We start from the raw sequence: 19,244 nt of genomic DNA on the forward strand, positions 1-19,244 counted from the left end.
CTCTCTCTCTCTCTCTCTCTCTCTCTCTCTCTCTCTCTCTCTCTCTCTCTCTCTCTGTCACACACACACAGTTCATTGAAACTTATGCGGGCAGCTTGGGTTACTAGGGGAGTTGCCAGTTGGTTCGATTCCGACTACATGTGCGCAACCATCTGATTCTGGCAAGATAGGATTCTGCTGTTGGATTACCGGCAGTCGGAGGTATGCATGTGCGCATTACATTTGGGCACACTAGGGTTTGAACTTTGTACTCTGGTATTATGTATACATGCACATATTATTTTCCACATATTCCTCTCTTTGTATAGCAAGGCTTTCCTTTTTCCGTCTTCTTTGATATCAGGTATGTTCTCTTGATGCCACAACAGGGTTTAAATCCCTGTGTTTCCATGCACATAGGTGATTATGCTGGATTGCTGGTCAGAGGTATGCATGTGCGCATTACATTTGGGTGTACTGTTGTTTTTCACATATTCCTCTCTTTGTACAGGCAGTGCACATCGGGCCTTTGCTCCAGGTTTCTCTTCTCCGTAGCATATCTACACGGTTGATAGTAGAAAATTGACTCAATTTGCCTTAGAGTCATCTAGGAGATTTCGAAGATGTCACGAGCCAATCTCATTGCTCTTGATGGATTTCAAGCACCATCCATCCCAACAAAGGTATATTGTCGACATATATGATTTTTGTTCTAACTTATAGTACCTGCTACCATTAATATTTTAGTCTCTTGTGCTGATTACTAGTAGTAAATGTTGATTTTTACTAGATGAAGCAAAAAACTTTATTTGATGCTTATGGAAAAGGCAAAGTACAAGAAAAGGGTGCACGAGACATAGCATCAACAACCAAATTAATGCAAGAGATTTTTGGATCTTCAAGTTACAGTGAGCATGATGATATTGACATGGAAAGTCCTCATGACATATTGCAAGACGACATGGACATGATGCCATCATCTGATAATACTTTGTTAAGTAATAATGATGCTTCTAAATCAACAAAGAAAGAAAAGATCCAAAAATTTAGGCTAGAATGGTTGCATAAGTTTAGTTTTCTTAAGCATGTTGTGAGTGGAGATAAGGAGTTTATGAAGTGCTTATGGTGTGAACAATATAACCTGAAGGGACCATGGGGAAAGGGAAAGGGTTGTAAAACTATGCAAATGAGTGCGATCCGCAAACATAAAAGATCTCTTGAACATAAGTTTGCTGCATTACATTTTGTTAATGAAGGAGGGGTCAAAATACAAGAGCACATGGAAGTCTTGACATGTAAAGTGAAAAAACGAGTAATCACATGTATGAAGCTAATGTACTTCATAGCCAAGGAGGACTTGGCGTGTAAAAAGTATAGAAAGCTTTGTGATCTAGCTTATGCTTTAGATGTGCAAAGTATGCCTGTAAAAAATGATTACTCTGCATACATGAATGGAATGGCTGGTAAAGAATTTGCTTCTTGTATCTCTGAATATTTGCAAAATGGTCAGCTGGCATTGATTTCAAGCAGAGTCCTTTTTACTCCTTAATGATTGATGAGACTACAGACAGATCTTTGGAGAAACATTTGATTGTTTACATCTCGTTTTTGTCTTCTCATGGTTTGGGTGTTTGTAAGACACAGTTTGCAAGGTTGATTGTGGTGCCAGATGGGCAAGCTCAAACAAAGTATGATGCAATCTTGAAGGTTTTGGATGATGTTGGTCTTGATGTGCAGCACATGGTAGGTATCGCAACAGATGGTGACAGCTCAATGCTTGGTTGCCATGATGGTGTAGTTGCAAAGCTGAAGAGAGTTGTGCCTCATCTTGTCAACGCATTGCATTGCCCATAGAGAGGCATTGGCTATCCTTGATGCATCAAAGTCTTTTCCATGCTTATCTTATGTAGACAAAATTGCAAACAAAATCTATTCTTGGATTCATGTGTCTAGTATACGGCACTCATGTTTTCAAAATTTATTACAAGAGATGAATTTACAGGTTTTGGAGGTGTTGCAAATACACGAGGTTAGATGGCTCTCACGAGGGAGTGTTATGGAGCGTTTGGTGACACTAATGCCTGCTATTCTTACCTTTTGGAAGCAGGGAGCACCTGCTTGGTATGCAAAATTACGCATATATAAGGTGCTTTTTGTGATTCATATGCTTGCTGATGTATTACAAGACTTGGATACGCTTAACAAGTATTTTCAGGAAGAGGTTGTGGCTTCGGTGAGTGCATACATTGAGGTGACTTTGAGTTCTCTTAGGCGTAAGTTCTTGGGGCAAGAGTTTGCAAAAGGTACCAAGTTTTTGCAAAAGTTTATGTCTGACACAACAACTGGAACTTGGTGCTATGTAAATGAAAATGGTGAGAAGTACTTACATGAGATGTTATATGTAAGTATTCCAGGTAAAGATAAAGATGGCACCCGACTTGATCTTGGAAATGGAAATGTTAAAACTTGTGAACAGCTTGCAAAGGACTTTGTGCAGAAAGTTATTGAATGTGTCAATGATCGTTTTCCTGATGTCTACTTCTTTAATGCAGCAAAATTGTTTTCTCCACAGTTTTATCCAAAAGATGCAAAGCGCTCAAAGACTTCACAGGAGAGAGAGCAAAAAGTGGTAGAATGGTTGGATAGGTTGTTGGGTAAGGTGGGAGGTTATCTTGTAGATGCACAAGGTTGTAAGGAAGAGCTCTTATCATTTTCTGACACACTTTATTATACATGTGAGGGGATGAACATGAAGGAAGCATGGCAACTTTTTGCAGCAAATTCTAATTGGCATCGCACTTATCCAAATGTAATGAAATTGTGACAGTTTATCCTTCTTCTTCCTGTGTCCTCGGTCTCATGTGAAAGAGGTTTTTCTAAACAGAATGCTATTAAGACCTGCGTACGGCAGTGCTTGAAAGTGGGGACTCTTGAGATGCTTATGCGCATCTCTCTTATTGGCCCGAAGCAAAGTGAAATAGATTGGGATGCAGTCCATCACATTTGGGAGCTAAGAAAATGTAGAAAAGCTGCCATGGATTTGTAGAGATTGATGGTGGGAAGGTGATATGTGATAACGTGATTGGTATTGAATGTATAATCAATCTTGAAGAGGTATTACATGCTCGTCATGAAAGTATTGATGTTTGGGCTATTTCATTTATGCTCCAATCATGTTGATCTCTAACATTTGTCTTGATTCAAGATGTATTACTAATGGTTTGTGAGTTGCAGGTTGTGATCATAAGAGAAATAAGTTGCATGTTGTGATATAAGCTGCATGTTGTGACATAAGTTGCAGGTTATGAGCATTATGCTTTTTGATGGGGACAATAAGTTGGTATGTGGTTTTCTAGTAGCTATGTTAACTCGAGGGGCCCTTTGTCTCTCTCTATATGGGGTAAGGCATGAAGCAGATCTCATGAGTATTAATTAAAGCATTTGTTTTGAAACACACGTATTTGAACGGTTGTTGAGGGATGGTCGATGACGTGGGCGAGGCCTGAAAGCAATGGTGGAGGGTGAATGGTGACGTGGCAAGGTGGTGGATCACTGTGTAGAAGACCACCCCTGCCCAAGCTCCTGCAAACCCTAATCCTCTCCATGGCCATATCCATCTCTGCAGAAGCTCTCGTTCCACCCTCCTCCACCACCCCCCTCCCCCTCCCCTTCAAACCCTCCATTTCTCTACCCCTCTCTTTCCCCATAGCCCGATATAGGGTTCCCTCCACAGAGCCAAAACTAAGATTTCTTTCCAGGAGCTTTCCTGACCTCTCCCACTCTCGCCTTAGTTCCAGCCATGGCCATTTCTTCTGTAAGTTCGACCTCCCCATCCTCCCGCCCTTGCAAACCAGCAAGAGCACCAGCCGAGCCCTCCACGTTCAGGCCACTACTTCAAGATCCCCATCGCAGCCCCGCTTCATCCAGCACAAGCAGGAGGCCTACTGGTTCTACCGCTTCCTCTCAATTGTGTACGACCATATCATCAACCCCGGGCACTGGACCGTCGACATGCGCGAGGACGCCCTCGAGCCCGCTGATCTCAACGACCCTAACCTCACTGTTGTGGATGTTGGTGGCGGGACCGGTTTCTGCACCCAGGGCATTGTCAAGTTTGTGAATGCCAAGAATGTGACCATTCTGGACCAGTCTCCCCATCAGCTTGCCAAGGCAAGGGAGAAGGAGGATCTCAAGGAGTGCACCATCATGGAAGGAGATGCAGAAGATCTCCCGTTTGCAACGGACTCTGTGGATCGATATGTTTCTGCTGGAAGGTATGGCCTTGCTGAGGATGTTCATGGCAAAGAAGGCCTACATATACACACATGCATACATACTCTATAGGTACATTCACGTTCATGCATGCATACTGTTTGGATCGACGAGTGTCGCCTGACAGGAATGGGCTTGCTAAGGAGCGTCATGGCAAAGAAGGCACTCAAGTCTCAAACACACATGCATACATATTATGAAGACACACACATGCAGACATACTACATATAAACAAGTGTGTTTATATATATGTATACATATGTGAGTTCGTAAGAGAGAGAGAGAGAGAGAACAGGGAATGACATTTGAATATGTATGTATGTAGGTAGGTAGGTACAGAGTTTGGACCAATGCAACTCTATGAAGACTCTAAATATTTGGCTTGCTTGATTCATATAGTTCTCGATGTGTGTTGCAGCATTGAGTACTGGCCTGATCCTCAAAGAGGCATCAAAGAAGCTTACAGAGTGCTAAAGAATGGTGGAAAGGCATGTCTCATAGGTCCGGTGCATCCTACTTTTTGGTTATCAAGCTTCTTCGCAGACATGTGGATGCTTTTTCCAACTGAGGAAGAATATATGAAATGGTTCACTAAAGCTGGTTTTGTGGACGTGAAAATCAAACGCATTGGTCCGAAGTGGTACAGAGGGGTGAGGAGGCACGGGTTGATAATGGGATGCTCTGTCACCGGTGTGAAACCGGAGAGTGGAGACTCTCCGCTTCAGGTTTTTTTCCCATCTTCTCCCTTCATTTTCTCTCCTACTCTCATATGTGTTTCGTCACTCATTAGAGTGTTCCTATATGCTACTCATTACATGTAGTGGTTTCTTAGTGCTGTTATATGTTTCTGCCTGTCTGTCCGTGGAACTCCTCTTTACAAATTTTCTTTTATCATTTATAAACATGCTTGTTTGTTCGTATGTATGCATCCGTACATACATACATACATACAAACATAGTACATCCACATGTACATGTAATATGTTTGCACATTTAGATGCATGCATACACACATACATATGCCCATCCAGCCTCATTTATCCCTAGGAGCACCATTAGAGCTTCTACAAGGGTCTGGAATGAATTGAGCAAAACATCAGATCAGTCTCATTTCGTGTTGTTTCTTAATTCTGTTGGTAGTCTGTTTGGATCTTAGACCTATGAATGACATAGATGCAAGGGTTCTTGAGCTCCATACCTGAGGTGAAAATCATTTTATTTAATTTATGCCTGATGAGAAAAGATTATTTATTTTTAATTTTTTATGAGGGGAGTCTACTTGGCATACTCGTCACCTGAATGGAATGTTTTCTGCACAGCTTGGACCCAAGGCAGAAGATGTGAAAGCAAAAGTGAACCCTTTTGTGTTCCTCTACAGATTCTTGATAGGTGTAATGGCCTCTACATATTATGTTTTGGTGCCAATCTACATGTGGATCAAAGATCAAATTATACCCAAGGGTCAGCCTATCTAAAAATATTGTGGAATTTTGGTGTTTTCCCTCAAATCCTTTCTAATAAATGTCCTGCTAGGACTCGGCCATGTGATGGCGGTGCCTGCACAGAACTTTGTATACGTGTAAGGAGTATTGGCTTCTCATGGGTTAATATTCACTTGTGCGTTTGATGACACGGTATAGTGATGGATTGATATGTTGATCACTGGACAAGTTTTGCATGTAGCAGTAGTATTTCAATGGCCCCTCCTCTGGCAGTAGCCACCTTATTGAATGCACAAAAAAAAGGCCTCTCTCTCTTAAAGGTTGTACTTATAGGCTTGGCCTTCTATGGATACAAAGAATGTTTGTCCCTGCTGGGACCTATATAGGCACCAAGATTATTTACAAAGAGGTTTTTCATTACAGGCACACTTACTTTCTCTATTACGTACATCTTAACTTTCAATTGCATGCCCATAGAGAGGGTTCTGTCCCTTACCATCAATGAAAGCTATTTCTTGCAAGGCAGTCCATGGCACTATTATTCTCAGCAAGAGGCTGGACTTTGAACCCCAACATCTAAACAGTTTATATAGCTCAAAAAAATCCGTTTTCTGTGTCCTTTCAATTCCTAAACATTGAAAGAAACAAAAGTTATATTGCAGACTGATATCAGGCCTCCTCAGTGGGTTTTCAGGACTAAAACAAATGATCAATAATGGTTTTGACACAAGTAACTTAAAAAGTCACTGCAGCTATTGACAGAATGATTTCCATAATTCTGACACGGAGCATTAAAATTTGTCATAACATTTAACAGCCAAGTACAAAATTAACCTTGAACCTTTACTAAGCATGCGTGACCTATTTGCTTGCATAGAGACAAAATAGATAGTCAGGTTGATTCTAATGTCCATGGAATGTCAAAATATGGCATATGGGGCCTAGACAAAGCATATATCATTAACGGTCTTCTAACTACCCATAGAAAGTAAAAACAAACATACAAAGTTTCTATTGTCTCGTTGCACTGAGTGCATATACCTAAGAATGTACCATTGATTTTCGAATTTAAAAGTTGTAGATGAGAGCTATTTGTTTTGCTAACTTTCTCTAACCCACTTGTTTTTGGCTTACTTGAGATGGTGCAAATGCCTATGCTCTAACTCTAATTCTTCTCTTGTTAGATTTGAAGGTCACAATTACCTAGCTGTTGCCACTTTTATGTGATGGTACATGGAGCATCCACATCCTGCTTCATCGTGGGTGTTGTTTCCATCACTATATGTAGTGACTCAAGCCTTGACTATGTTGAACCACATGTCATATAGCCCTTCTTCTTTGATTAGTAGTGGAAGTGCATGCTTGTGCTTCTGCTCCTTAAGCTCCATGATAACAACCCCTTTTGAGGTTGCTAGCAAGACACCTAAAAATGGGGAAAAAAAAGATTGCATTAATGATAACTTTTGCAGAAGTCCCAACATACTTGAGGAAGTGAGATGTCAAAAATTGGCATGTGAAATGCATTCAATGGTCTAAATTAGGGTAGGCTTTGTGGATTTCGAAGTTGCAAAGGATAGATAGTGGAAGAACATATTCTCGTTCTAGCTGAAGCCAAAGACACAATTATATGAAGTACAAGTGCTTGCACGCAAGATAAGTCTTTTTGGATTATCAATCTGTAAAAGTTGGACACATACAACATGGTTCATCTTTCACAAGCACATTATATTTTGCAATGCGTGCATTATCTCCATGTGATTCGATCATGTAGACTTCATGCTTGTGCTCTATCCTTTGCACTTTTTCTATCACCCTAGCTTTCATTTTCAAAGCTAGCTTAAATTTTTTAGCCATTTCCTCTGATATCGACGTGTGGTACCTGCCTCCGTAGCGGATCCATATGGTGGTTCTTTCTTACTTCTCGTTTACAGAGGACCTTGTAGCACCACCGCTAGTAGTAGGAGCGGCGGGCATGACACCTTCTACATTCTTGCTCTCCACCTTCTCATAATGAATATACTTCCTTGTCTGTGAGGCTAGTTTCCACAGCAACGGGCCATATCTTAGGTGGCGGATTGGGTTTTGGGTCTATGTTGTTCTCCACAATACAGCAATTAAGGACATGATCTGGGAAAAACGACATCCACTGTCTGGTGAGACTATTAGGATGATACCTTTCGAATGATGGTGCAAGCATACCCTTTGCAGATCCGGCTATGTGTTGCCATCACCTCTTACCACCACGAGGAGTTTTATTACATGTGACCTTGTTGCCAATGCATGTCCTTTGGATTGCCCATATTGCTCCATTCACCTTGTGCTTAATCGCGCAAAACTCTTTGGCTCTTCCACTATTCTTTGAGGAGTAGTGGTTGTATCATGTTCCTTAAAATTGATCTTCTGTGACCTCCTTGCATATTTGCGAGCTTGTTTATGCGTATAATACTCTAGATGATGCATTGTCGCATCTAATATTAATGACCATTGTGACACGTAGTTTCTTTGTCACTGGTTAGGGGGGTAGGTAGCTTATACATGGATGTTCCTTTAGTTGTCTGATTGACTGTTCGGACCACTTGGGCTAGGCTTGCAGACATCCGTTCTATTAGTTTTTCCAACCTTAGTCCTCTCTCCATGTGCTTGCCACATAGTGTTTCTAGCATTATTTTTTAAAGCTCTGCAAACTGTTATTCATATAAGAATAAAGAGGGTGCTTTTGGCTGCTTCTTAGCACCAAGTTTTTCTTCCAATAATTCATTCTACATGTATATTTTTTTGTTTTGTTTTAGCATAAGTTCATTATTTACACATTGGGAATAATATTTTGTGCTTCTCCTTGTTATAATGTAGACTTCAATTTAGAAGTGGTGGGACAAAACTTCAATATTGATAACCTTTGTCTCGTGCTATTTGGGAAAGAGAAAACACAGGTATGATCTCTCCTCTATGCTAGTTTACAACTCCCATTTGTCGAGGTCAGATAGTGCAAAAGGCTTATATGTTGTGGTGTTCATTCAATGGCCTTGTAAATGCAAGAAGCGTGTATGACAGGTGGTTACTTAAAATGTTCACTGATCAAGGGGATGTTATTCTAGATTCCTTTGCTAGAACTGGAACCCTTGATAGAGCACGCAAGGCACTAGATCGACATTGTGTTTAGCATGGAGTGGGACAAGGCGTGCTTTGGTTCTTGTATAAGACCTCTTTTTGCACCATTTCGATGATTTAGGATAGCATTTTTTCAAGGGAGAGATCACTGATTATGCTCGATGAGAGCAGTAAGAGGGACATGGGGACCTCGTCTCCACACAATCACCACCACTTTCCTCCACCATCCCATTCACATGAGCCCAACAAGGTCGAGTGCTTCCTGCTCGATGAGAGCAGCAAGAGGGACATGAGGACCTCGTCTCCACACAATCACCACCACTTTCCTCCACCATCCCGTTCACATGAGCCCAACAAGGTCAAGTGCTTCCTCATGGCCACCCGGTGTTCCATTGGAGGTCCCATTTTGACCCATAATGTCTCATATGTCCCCCATGCTTCCTCATCATGGGCACAATGTCCCGAACTAGCAAGATCGCTATTCTCACCTATACCAATTAGTAGAGCTTCCCATATGCAGCCACCTTACTTCCATCCTGAGGTGCGCCACCCTCTTTGATGTAATTCATTTTTTGTAATGCCAAAAATGACCTTATTTTGTTGCACTTTTGTACACTTAACTTGGTGCTATGACATTGTAGTTGAAGTCGCTGACATTGTATTTAATTGAGCTTACAACAACCTTTACATTCTCCATTGCTTTTGTAAATGGAGAGAGAGGGAGCGAGATGGAGAGAGAGAGAGAGAAAGATTGAGTGAGACAGAGAGAGATTTAGTGAGAGAGAGAGATTGTGGTGTTGTCTTCGTGTGCCATGAGTAGTCCTCATAGACAATATATATTTTTATATGCTTTGAAAATCCTCATAGACAATATATATTTTTATATGCTTTCAAAAGTTGTTTTTATATGATATTTCTATAGCCTATAAATAGAGTAGACTTTGTTGTTAACCACTACTCTTATTTGAGGGATACATCCCACCAACCCTCCCCCTCCCCCTCCACCCCCCGCCCCTTATTTCTTTATATTGGCATAGGTTGGGCCCATCTCTACACTCTATTTTCATGGAGAACCAAGATCGGATGCCCTTTGGGAGGCATGGACATCCTCATCAAAAGTGTATGAGCTCTACAAGAAGCTCACAATAGAGAAGGTGGTAGACCTTGTAGACAAGAACATGCTAAAGGTGAAAGTGACAATACCCATTGGGATTTGGAGAGCCTTTAGCGTTATTGAAGAGGCAAAAAAGGCTTCTCTTCAAGGAGAAGTTGTAACCTTCATTGTGAATTCGAGGTAGTCAGTATAGTCAAAGGTGATAGTTGAGGCCCAATAGTATTATAAGGTCTTAAATGCTTTCTTGTATTATTACTTATGTTCAACATCTCCTTGGTGGTTATCGTAATATGCAAAACTCTTGTAACTTTCTTTGGAATATAATGAAAGTTTCATCTTTGATTGATTAGAGAGAAAAACATGTATGCTCTCTTGGTGTGTCCCTACATCTTTCTATGGTGTCTTTTAAGTATGAGATAACTAAATTTGCTATGAAATTGTAGTAAATTGAGAAAAGAGAGCGAGAGAAAGAGAATGATAGAGTGAAAAGAGAATAGAGAGAGACACCATTTGCCTTAAAACTGAAAAGCGCTCACTAAAAATTGCTTGCCATAAAAATACATCCCTTCCTTTGGAGCAGCTCCCTAATGTTCTTTGGATTCCTATGATTGGGTAAGCCTTGATATATAGCCCCCTTATGTTCTTTGGAGTCCTACAATTGGGTAAGCTTTAGCATACTTCCTTTGGAACCCCTTTATATTCTTGGTCAGCTTAGATATGTCGTCCCTTTAATCTTAGTCAACTGCTCCAACTTGTGGTTCTCGCCTCTGAGTTGGTCACTTTCCTCTATTGCAACTTCAGCTCTTTCTCCTTGTCTTGATCTTTGCTCTCTGTCTTTGTCCTTTTTGCTAACGACCTTGTTCACTTGTAAGTTTCCTTGTAAATTTTTTTTTCTTGGCTTGAAGAGGGGCCATGTGGAAGCTTGCTCTCAAGGAACCTCCTACTAATAACACCTTTCCCATCAACCAAAGGAACATAAAGGCTATGGCCAGAGGTATCTCCAAAGGTTATTAGTAGGAACCTCCTACTAATAACACCTTTCCCATCAACCAAAGGAACATAAAGGCTATGGCCAGAGGTATCTCCAAAGGTTACAGTGGCATTCATAGCAGTGAGGAGAGAAAACATTATAAGGAATAGTAGAAAAGTACTTAAAGACTCATTCTCTTACTGTCTCCTCCAACCTGAATGGGCCTTGTGCCTAAGTGCTTCTCTCTCGGCCAAAATGAGCCTTGCATTCAGTGCAGATGTCTAAGCAAGGAAGAAGAAAATGAGCCTTGTGTTCGGTGTGAATATGTTGCGAGCAAGGAAGAAGAATATGTTGTGAGCAAGGAATAAGATGAAGCTGTTCATTTTTTAGAAGATAATTTAAGATTTAAAAAAAGGACAAAACGTGTTAAAATAATCTCATTTTAATCATTAAAATAATAGGATCTCCCCATGAAATATTTGCTTTTTATGACTAGTTATGACATGGTAGCATCTCACCGTGATGTATCTTATGATGAGCATGACCAAATCTTAAGATGATAATGGGCACAGGATAATGAGCACAAGATGAGCGTGATGCATTATTAACGTGTTATTACCATGTAGTCTGGCTCAAGATTGAGGGACGGATTGTCTAAAAGAGTTGCTTAATCCCAAAAGCCCTACCTTCACTTATTGAGGGGTCTTTGGACCTGTTCTCGTGTCTGGTCTGGAGTCCCTCTGGTAGGCAACCAACAGAAGGTGGTCGTGGGAGTTCAGATCACGCACGGGTCCAGAGATTACAACGCGTGGCGGTTACCGTCCTGTCAGTGAGATGCTCGAGCCGAGGAGGTTTGGTGGGTCCAAGGGTCGTCGTGTGCATTGTTGAAGGAGAGGGAGTCGAGGTCACTGTGTGCAGCTAAGGAAGGTCTTCTACCCGCCGCTAAAGCTCATCAGGTTTGATCTCCGCCAAACCCTTAGGTTTGACCTTGCACCCGACTCAAGCTGTTGAAGCGTGTATTGCAAGACTGCGCGTTTTGCAAGTGCATTAAAGAAAGAAAGAAAAAGCCATGATTCATGAGACATAATTATCTTGCAAGTGAATGCATATTAAATCTTTATAAACATGGAAATTTCTATATCATAAATATATAATCTAGTCCCTCACGCTCTATTTAAATGCGTGCCGCCTATCGTCTTGCCTAAACGCATTCATCTCGACAATTATGGCTTCCTAGTTTTACAAGCTAGTGTCCATTACTTGTATTATTGCTGTGATTATAAACATCGCCTTTGCAGCTGCTACTGATCAGCAATTGAGCAGAGCAGACTTCCCCGAAGGCTTTGTTTTTGGCACTGCATCTTCTGCGTATCAGGTTCGACTGTCATTTATATTCATTACTATCAATTTCTAAGCTTCCTGAAACGTACTAGCAGGTTAGGCATATTGGGATCATAATTATAAAGCACTAATTCCAGCTTATTGAGGTTAAATAGTGCGAATCAATTCTCTTGAGCTCGTCCACGATGGTTGCGTAAAAATAATGAATTATCGAGATGACAATAAGCATCTCGATGCAATATTCTTTTGTTAATTAGCCTTGATCAGCGTGTCTCCCTTTGCAGTAAGAAGGCGCAGCAAACGAAGGTGGACGAGCAGCACTTCACGCAGACGAACCTTGCGCAGCTTGCCCTTGCGCCCGGCGCAAGCCCTGCTGCGTCTTCCAGTCGTTGTAGCAGGGGCACACCTCCTTGTTGCCGTAGGTGCCCGGTGGGACGCAGAGGCATTTCGACGAGCAGCACTTCACGCAGAAGAACATGAGTGCCTTGCGCTTCGACGTCTTGGAGTAGCGGTTAGAGCACGCCGACGGGCACTCTACAAGAATATATAAGGCGTACTTACATGATTATTGCAGCACCGAATCTTCAATCGTCAAACCCATTACAACAAATATGCAGTACGATTAGCCAACCTGACTCACGTAGGCTTCCTTCTCGCGCTCCCCTCTACGTCGCGCCATAACTTTGTAGATTTATTTTTATTTTTATTTTTATTGCCTTGCGCAGCTTGAGCTTGAGCTTGCCCTTGCACCTGTAGCAAGCCCAAGATTACTGTGTTGATTTTTCCCTTACGCCCAACGCAAGCCTAAGATTACTGTGTTGATTTTTCCCTTACGCCCTGTGCAAGCCATTGATTAGTGTGTTGATTTTTCCCTTACTTCCGTGATGATTGGCTTAGTGTTCTGATTTTTCCCTTACGCCCGGTGCAAGACATTGATTGGTGTATTGATTTTTCCCTTACACTCGATGCAAGCTATCTTCAGTGATTGGTGTATTGATTTTTCCCTTGCACCCTACGCAAGCCCTTGATTGGTGTACTGATTTTTACATATAGATGCAATTCAAAGGCTTTGTTGTTACCCTCAATCTTTACATATGTTAAATGCACATATATGTTATTCCAAGGCCTAGTGCTGCATGGCCATCACCGTCTCCCCAACACATCATTTTGTAGGATAGCTCTTGAGTGCAGAGAATGGGGGTTTTTGACGATGTTTTATTATGATTAATTCTGTGCACTACGGGATTTACCCAAGTCGTTATTTACTAAATCTTGCTTACTATGGGGTAACCATAAACATAGTTAATTGGTTAGAGGTAGAGATAGATGTGGCAAAAAACCAACATGCTTGATGCATTCCATCCATGCCTTACATCTATGGTTTCCGTCCCAAATAAGAAACCTTTTATTGCTCAATATTCTCCACTCTAGAGGATCATCTTGAATCTTTGACTCAAATTCTTCATTGACCAGATTCCACACTGGGTCCCACAATACATGATCATCATCATTCACCTCAAGATCAAGCTTCCCAGGCCTACTCATAGACACCAAGAAGTTTCCCATGGAAGCACAATAGCCCATAGTATTAAACTTTGTGGCAAGCTCATTGATATTACCACTAACGGTTCTTATTGCCTCAATGACAAAAGAAGTCTACAAAGAGGGATAGGCGGTGGAGCCCTTCTTTTCTTGATTGACATAGTTTGCAACACATCTTGCAGAATGTCAAGTTTGATCTCTTTGCCATACCTATTGAGATCCACATCTTTTCCTAAAGCAGCTACATCATCATCCTCGTTGGCACAGACTTCAGGATTGAGGCCTACTTCACCTTGTTGAGAACATTAGCCGCACTCTCAAGTCCTGTCATTACAGATTGAGCTTCGAGCCCTTCATTTGCTTCAACTACAATGTTTTCATCTTGATGTGTTGAAGCCCGACAATGAGACTGTAGTGGATATCTACTAGAGGTTGACATTTCCCTGCACACACATGGAGGAGACATGCACATTGTATATCAAAATAGATGCTGTTAAACATATATAAGATATTAAACACATAAAATAGAGATGTTGTTAAACATACATAAGCGATTACAAATGCCAGTCATCACGGGAGACGGTGAAAATAAAGTAAAAAATTCAATGGTTGCACTTCATACTCTCTAATACGAGCCATGGCCCCCAGTCAATACCCCAGTCAATGGCTTGCGCTGGGCGTAAGTGAAAAATCAGTAGCACGACCATGAGCACCAATCAAGGGCACAAGCAATGAGAAAGAAGACGCAATTTGTGAAATCTGTCATCAGGTGATTTATGGTGTCTCTTTTATCAAATAAATTCTAATCTATCCACTCAACTTTGATCCCTCCCTCTACTCTAATTGTTATTGCTCTGTATAATCCATTGAGTAAAAATTATAGTGTCCTCGACACCTCAATCTCGACATGTTTGTGTATATTGTTAGTTTTTGAAGTTTGAAAAATCTCAAGAAGGTGAAATATTGCTTGCACTTGCCGAAGTTAATAGGTAAGATACATGTGAGTACCCATTTCTTCATAGGCTCTTGTGGTGGAACAGAAAAATATTCATGGATCTGAATGTATTTTTCTTTTAGGCTTACTCGGATCCATGGGCCTCATACACTTGCACATGATATATTTCTTATGCAAAAGTTTGGAATGTCCGACAAGGGTACTTTAATGCGGTACTTCTCCAATGATGAGCAAAAGCTCCTTGCTCTCATGATGAGAAAAGAGATGAAGGGGCAAAACAAATCTTGGTATAACTGCCCATGGCACTCGTCTCACAGTTTATTTTCAATGTATCTATGAGCTCATTCTTGCTTTTTCTTTTGCTCAATCATTGTTGTTTAGTCTTTGACTCTGTTTTTCTTTATTGATTGAATAAGGATCAGTTTGTAAAGAATTATGAGGAGGAGATGAATAAAGTAAGCCGAGATTCCATGACACTTGAGGAGTGTGAGGAGGTACATGGAGCAGCAATAAAGAAGGTAGAGGAATTGGTGAAAGGTAAAGGATATAAGCTTGCTGCCATTACAAATCCTATACATGGTGAAGGATTCTTTTGAGTGTTGTTCTCCATTAACTTTGAGCAAAAGGGGAAACAAGTAACTGAAGACAAACTGGGGTACCTATGTGCAAGCAAGATTGTATCCGAGAAGTAAATGATCTTTTCCCTTACTCTTATGTAAATCACTTTCTTGCTTTTTGTTTTGCACATAGCATTGTCTTGTACATGCTATGATCATTGTTTTGCATGCAACAACATATTGTATCACTGTTTAATGAACTATATAGGAAGAAAGAGGTGTTGAACCTCCTTGCTTCAGATTCGGACACATGGGAAGCTCATGGCATGAAGGCTGACAATAAGTCATTCCGTAAGTACATCACCAAGGAGACATATTGGAATCAAATGATTGATCTTGCGATGGAGATGATTTCTATTATGATCTCGATTTTAGAGAGAATCAAGTGCATGGACGTTGTCTTGTAGGGCTCGCTGTCGCGGTCGAAACGCTTCAGTCGGATCTCAATTCTGAGATTGTTTGCTCACCATATGAGCAAAAGACTATAGCGCATGAACCCTTTCTTAAGGCAAAAACCTCTTATTAAAGTCTACGCAAATGGGGGGGGATTGTGAGATGTCCTTAAGACAGAAACATTTTGCTAAAGGAGAGAAGGGCTGAGGGCTGCTGTAAGTCTCTTCACACGGGGGGAGAGAGAGAGAGAGAGAGAGAGAGAGAGAGAGAGGAGTTAAGGACACTGCCTCCTAGCAAGAGGGGGATGGAGGAAAATTACCTTATCTGCAAAGAGGCAATGGGGGGGTGTGAGAGGGGTGGTTGCAAGGGGTGGCTGTACTACAATAGGTACACTGCACAGGGACAGACGGCAGTACAATAGGGCATATACTGCGTAGAAATGCGTGTTGCCTGTGGAGCACCCCGGGGGTTTATATAGCTGTGGGGTACGGGTACGGGCGCTGCGCAAAGCAAGGACGAAAGGATGGTGTACCGTCAAAGGCTATGGATCAGTGGCCTGCATGGGTCTAGGGGAAAGATACAGTGTCGGTTATCAGGGAAAGGAGTGGTACGCATGTACCTTATCTGCTCTGGGACAGCATGGGTGTCAACGTAGCGGTATGTATGGATTGCATATAGTGGGCGGCCGTCCTTTGGTTCTTGTGCGGCCATCATACGGGCACCTTGGTAAGTGTGTGCGGTCCAAATTTTTGGGACAGGGTTCCCAAATTTGGGACGCCTGCCTCGATTTGCGTGCCGGACCGCCTTGGGGGTAATTTTTTTTTTGGTCCAAGAGGTTCTCCTGGTCATTGGGGTTCAGACCGTTCGTCAATCGGACGCCCGGTCGTGCATTTATTAAGGTTTAAAGGTCGTCGCTTTTTAACTAAAATGACTGAAATTTACGTATAAGCTTGATCCAGTGTCCGTTTTGGATGCTGTAAAATCCTATATTAGGGTAAAATCACGTGCAGATTCCAAATTTGGACTCATAATTTGAAGATTCTAAGTAGAAATGACTCAAATAATAAAATCATTGATTTTTATACCATAAAAACTCATAAATTTATCTATTACATGGACATTTCTTTATTGGTGGAGATGGGTATGTTACATTTATGAATTTCAACACTCTCATATGCTAATAAAAAACACATTCAAACAAGATTATTTGTTGTCAAAGTGTGTGATGAAAATAATTTTATATATAGTGACATAAATATATTAACACTGATATACACTTTTTGTCTTGATTGTGTCTTGTGAATATGATTACCTCTATCTAATACACACATGTCTTGTGCACAAACATTGAGCCTATCAATGAGAGGGATATTTAGACAAGATGGCATTTCATAGTGCTTGTAGAGACAGAGAACATAAACACACACTCCAGCCATAGGTCCTTTTCTTGTTGGGCTTGGTTCTGGGAGTTGAGGAGAGTTGTTAATAAACGGGCCATAATAATTAGGATGTAGCACTAAACATGCCATAACAATGAGGATCTAGCACTTTTCTTGAGAGGACCACATGAAGGCACTCAAATGATGGATGAGGCAGTCCTAATGGTTCCAACACTATGCCCACACTCACTAAGAGGAGAAAAAGACCCACTACCTTGGAAACATTTTTTTAGCTTACACCAAGAAGAGGAAGGCATGGGATAATCCTAGAGCGTTAACATCTATGTCTATGTATGCATTGAGCTTAGCATGCTCTATGCATGCATTGAAATAGCATGGAGCTATGCTCTTTGCTCAATGACTTTGATGACTCCCATTGGCCCATGAGTGCACATTCTATGGATCATCATGCTGAATAATTTTGACTCAGTTGCATAGTCGTTCCCCAAGGAACAAAAAATTAAATCTCCCAAGATGGAAAAAGAAGAATTTCAAAGAGGAAAAGGGAAGAAGCAACAAGGAAGAAAGTCAAGGCTAAATGGAGGAAGTTAAAAAGAAGAGTCCATCAGTGCAGGTAAATCAAATGCAAGGTAAAAGAGTAAGTTAGATGAAATGATCAAAAGGGCAAAGAAGGTCAACAAAGAAAGGGGGATGCCATTGTTGAACAAGAAAGCCAAATCAAAGCAGCAAAAGTAACCCATTGGGTCCATGCCCTATGCAAGCATCTTGCTTATAGGTATAATTTCCCAAAGACTCCAATTGGAGCAACTTGTGAAATGAAAGAGGAGGACACAGTGGCACAGCTGCTTTTATGGGAGATGATTACCAATGTTGTGGTCCAAAAAGCTTCTCCAAGCCATATTCTTTTAGCTTCATGGGCTCATGAGGCTGGAGCGAACTAGAGGGCAGTTAGAATAGTCTATAATAATGGACCAGAGAATATATTGGAAGGTCATGAGGCTGGAGCGAACTAGAGGGCAGTTAGAATAGTCTATAATAATGGACCAGAGAATATATTGGAAGGTCATGAGCATTAATTTCTTTTTCATTGGAAACAAATCTTGAACATCCATACATTACAATATGTAGTTAGGAATTTTCAGGAAGAGAAGTGACTATGTCGTCACCTGGCGTTGTGCATTGAGTGAGGAAGAGGCACTTTTAAAATATAGACACATTAGATCATGGTGGATGAACAGTAAAGTTGTTGATGCAAACTTACCAGCCATGGATTGTTGGCTTAGTTGGTGGCGTACTAGATATCCCCATTGGAGGAAACATCTTGTAGGGGTAAGTATTATTTTCTTGGTTCTCAAAAAGAGTAACTTGTTATTTGAATCTAAATTGTCAACTTGACTATTTGGTTATAGAATATGGTTAGAGCTTGCAATTCACGTAATTTCCTGTTATAGGATGTTGACGATGCTTGTGTGCCGCACATGCCAACCACCAATCTAGCAGAGAAACAAAACATGCAAGTTGATTAGGTGCAACTAGAAGCTCACACTTAAGCACATATGGCTTAACTTAACACTTTCTCCAAATACCTCACCAAATTCATACTAATTAAGCTTTATGATGCCTCTATTGCATAGGGATCTGCTCTCATGTATGGCATATTACATATTTCCGTGGGATAATATGCATATAAGTCTAATGATTCATGTTGGAACACATCTACATGAGATTCAAGTCGGCACATCAAGAAAAGACATTCATGTTTGAGAATGTTGTCAAAGCAGTGGAGAGAGGAGTAGGTCCACGAAAAATTCAAATGTCAATTACCAAAAATATCATCGAGGACATTATTGTAATGAAGGCTAGCAGAAAGAAGGAGGAACTCTTTGGAGACAAAGAATTATCAAACTTCCTTGATGAGCTATGCCCCTTAGTGCAAACAAAAAGGTTTGGAAAAGTTCTTATCTTCTATATATTTATGGAGCCATATATCAAGAAACCCTTGATTGATTAAATGGTTGTATTTGTAGTTTTGAAAGGATGGTCAGTAAATCAAGGAACTCTGCATTGTGGAGAGGATCGGGACTTGATGCTATTTTAGAGTTGAAGAAGAA

General features: G+C 41.0%; 2 protein-coding genes across 2 annotated transcripts; both read left to right on the top strand.

The window, feature by feature from the left end:
* Window positions 1-1,969: 1,969 nt before the first annotated feature.
* LOC147606971 (uncharacterized) lies at window positions 1,970-2,803 on the top strand. Its single transcript, XM_086791472.1, has one exon. It carries the CDS (start codon window positions 1,970-1,972, stop codon window positions 2,801-2,803), a length of 834 nt encoding a protein of 277 aa, XP_086647598.1.
* A 629-nt stretch (window positions 2,804-3,432) lies between these two features.
* LOC147606972 (2-methyl-6-phytyl-1,4-hydroquinone methyltransferase, chloroplastic-like) lies at window positions 3,433-5,881 on the top strand. The gene is made up of 3 exons (XM_086791196.1): window positions 3,433-4,253; window positions 4,670-4,976; window positions 5,571-5,881. The coding sequence occupies exons 1-3, from the start codon at window positions 3,505-3,507 to the stop codon at window positions 5,724-5,726; spliced, it is 1,212 nt and encodes a 403-aa protein (XP_086647322.1). The 5' UTR covers window positions 3,433-3,504; the 3' UTR covers window positions 5,727-5,881.
* The last annotated feature ends 13,363 nt before the right edge of the window (window positions 5,882-19,244 follow it).

This window comes from Cibotium barometz, chromosome 56 (assembly GCF_041138505.1).
Source record: "Cibotium barometz isolate CiBa-2024 chromosome 56, ASM4113850v1, whole genome shotgun sequence".
Taxonomy (NCBI): Eukaryota; Viridiplantae; Streptophyta; class Polypodiopsida; order Cyatheales; family Cibotiaceae; genus Cibotium; species Cibotium barometz.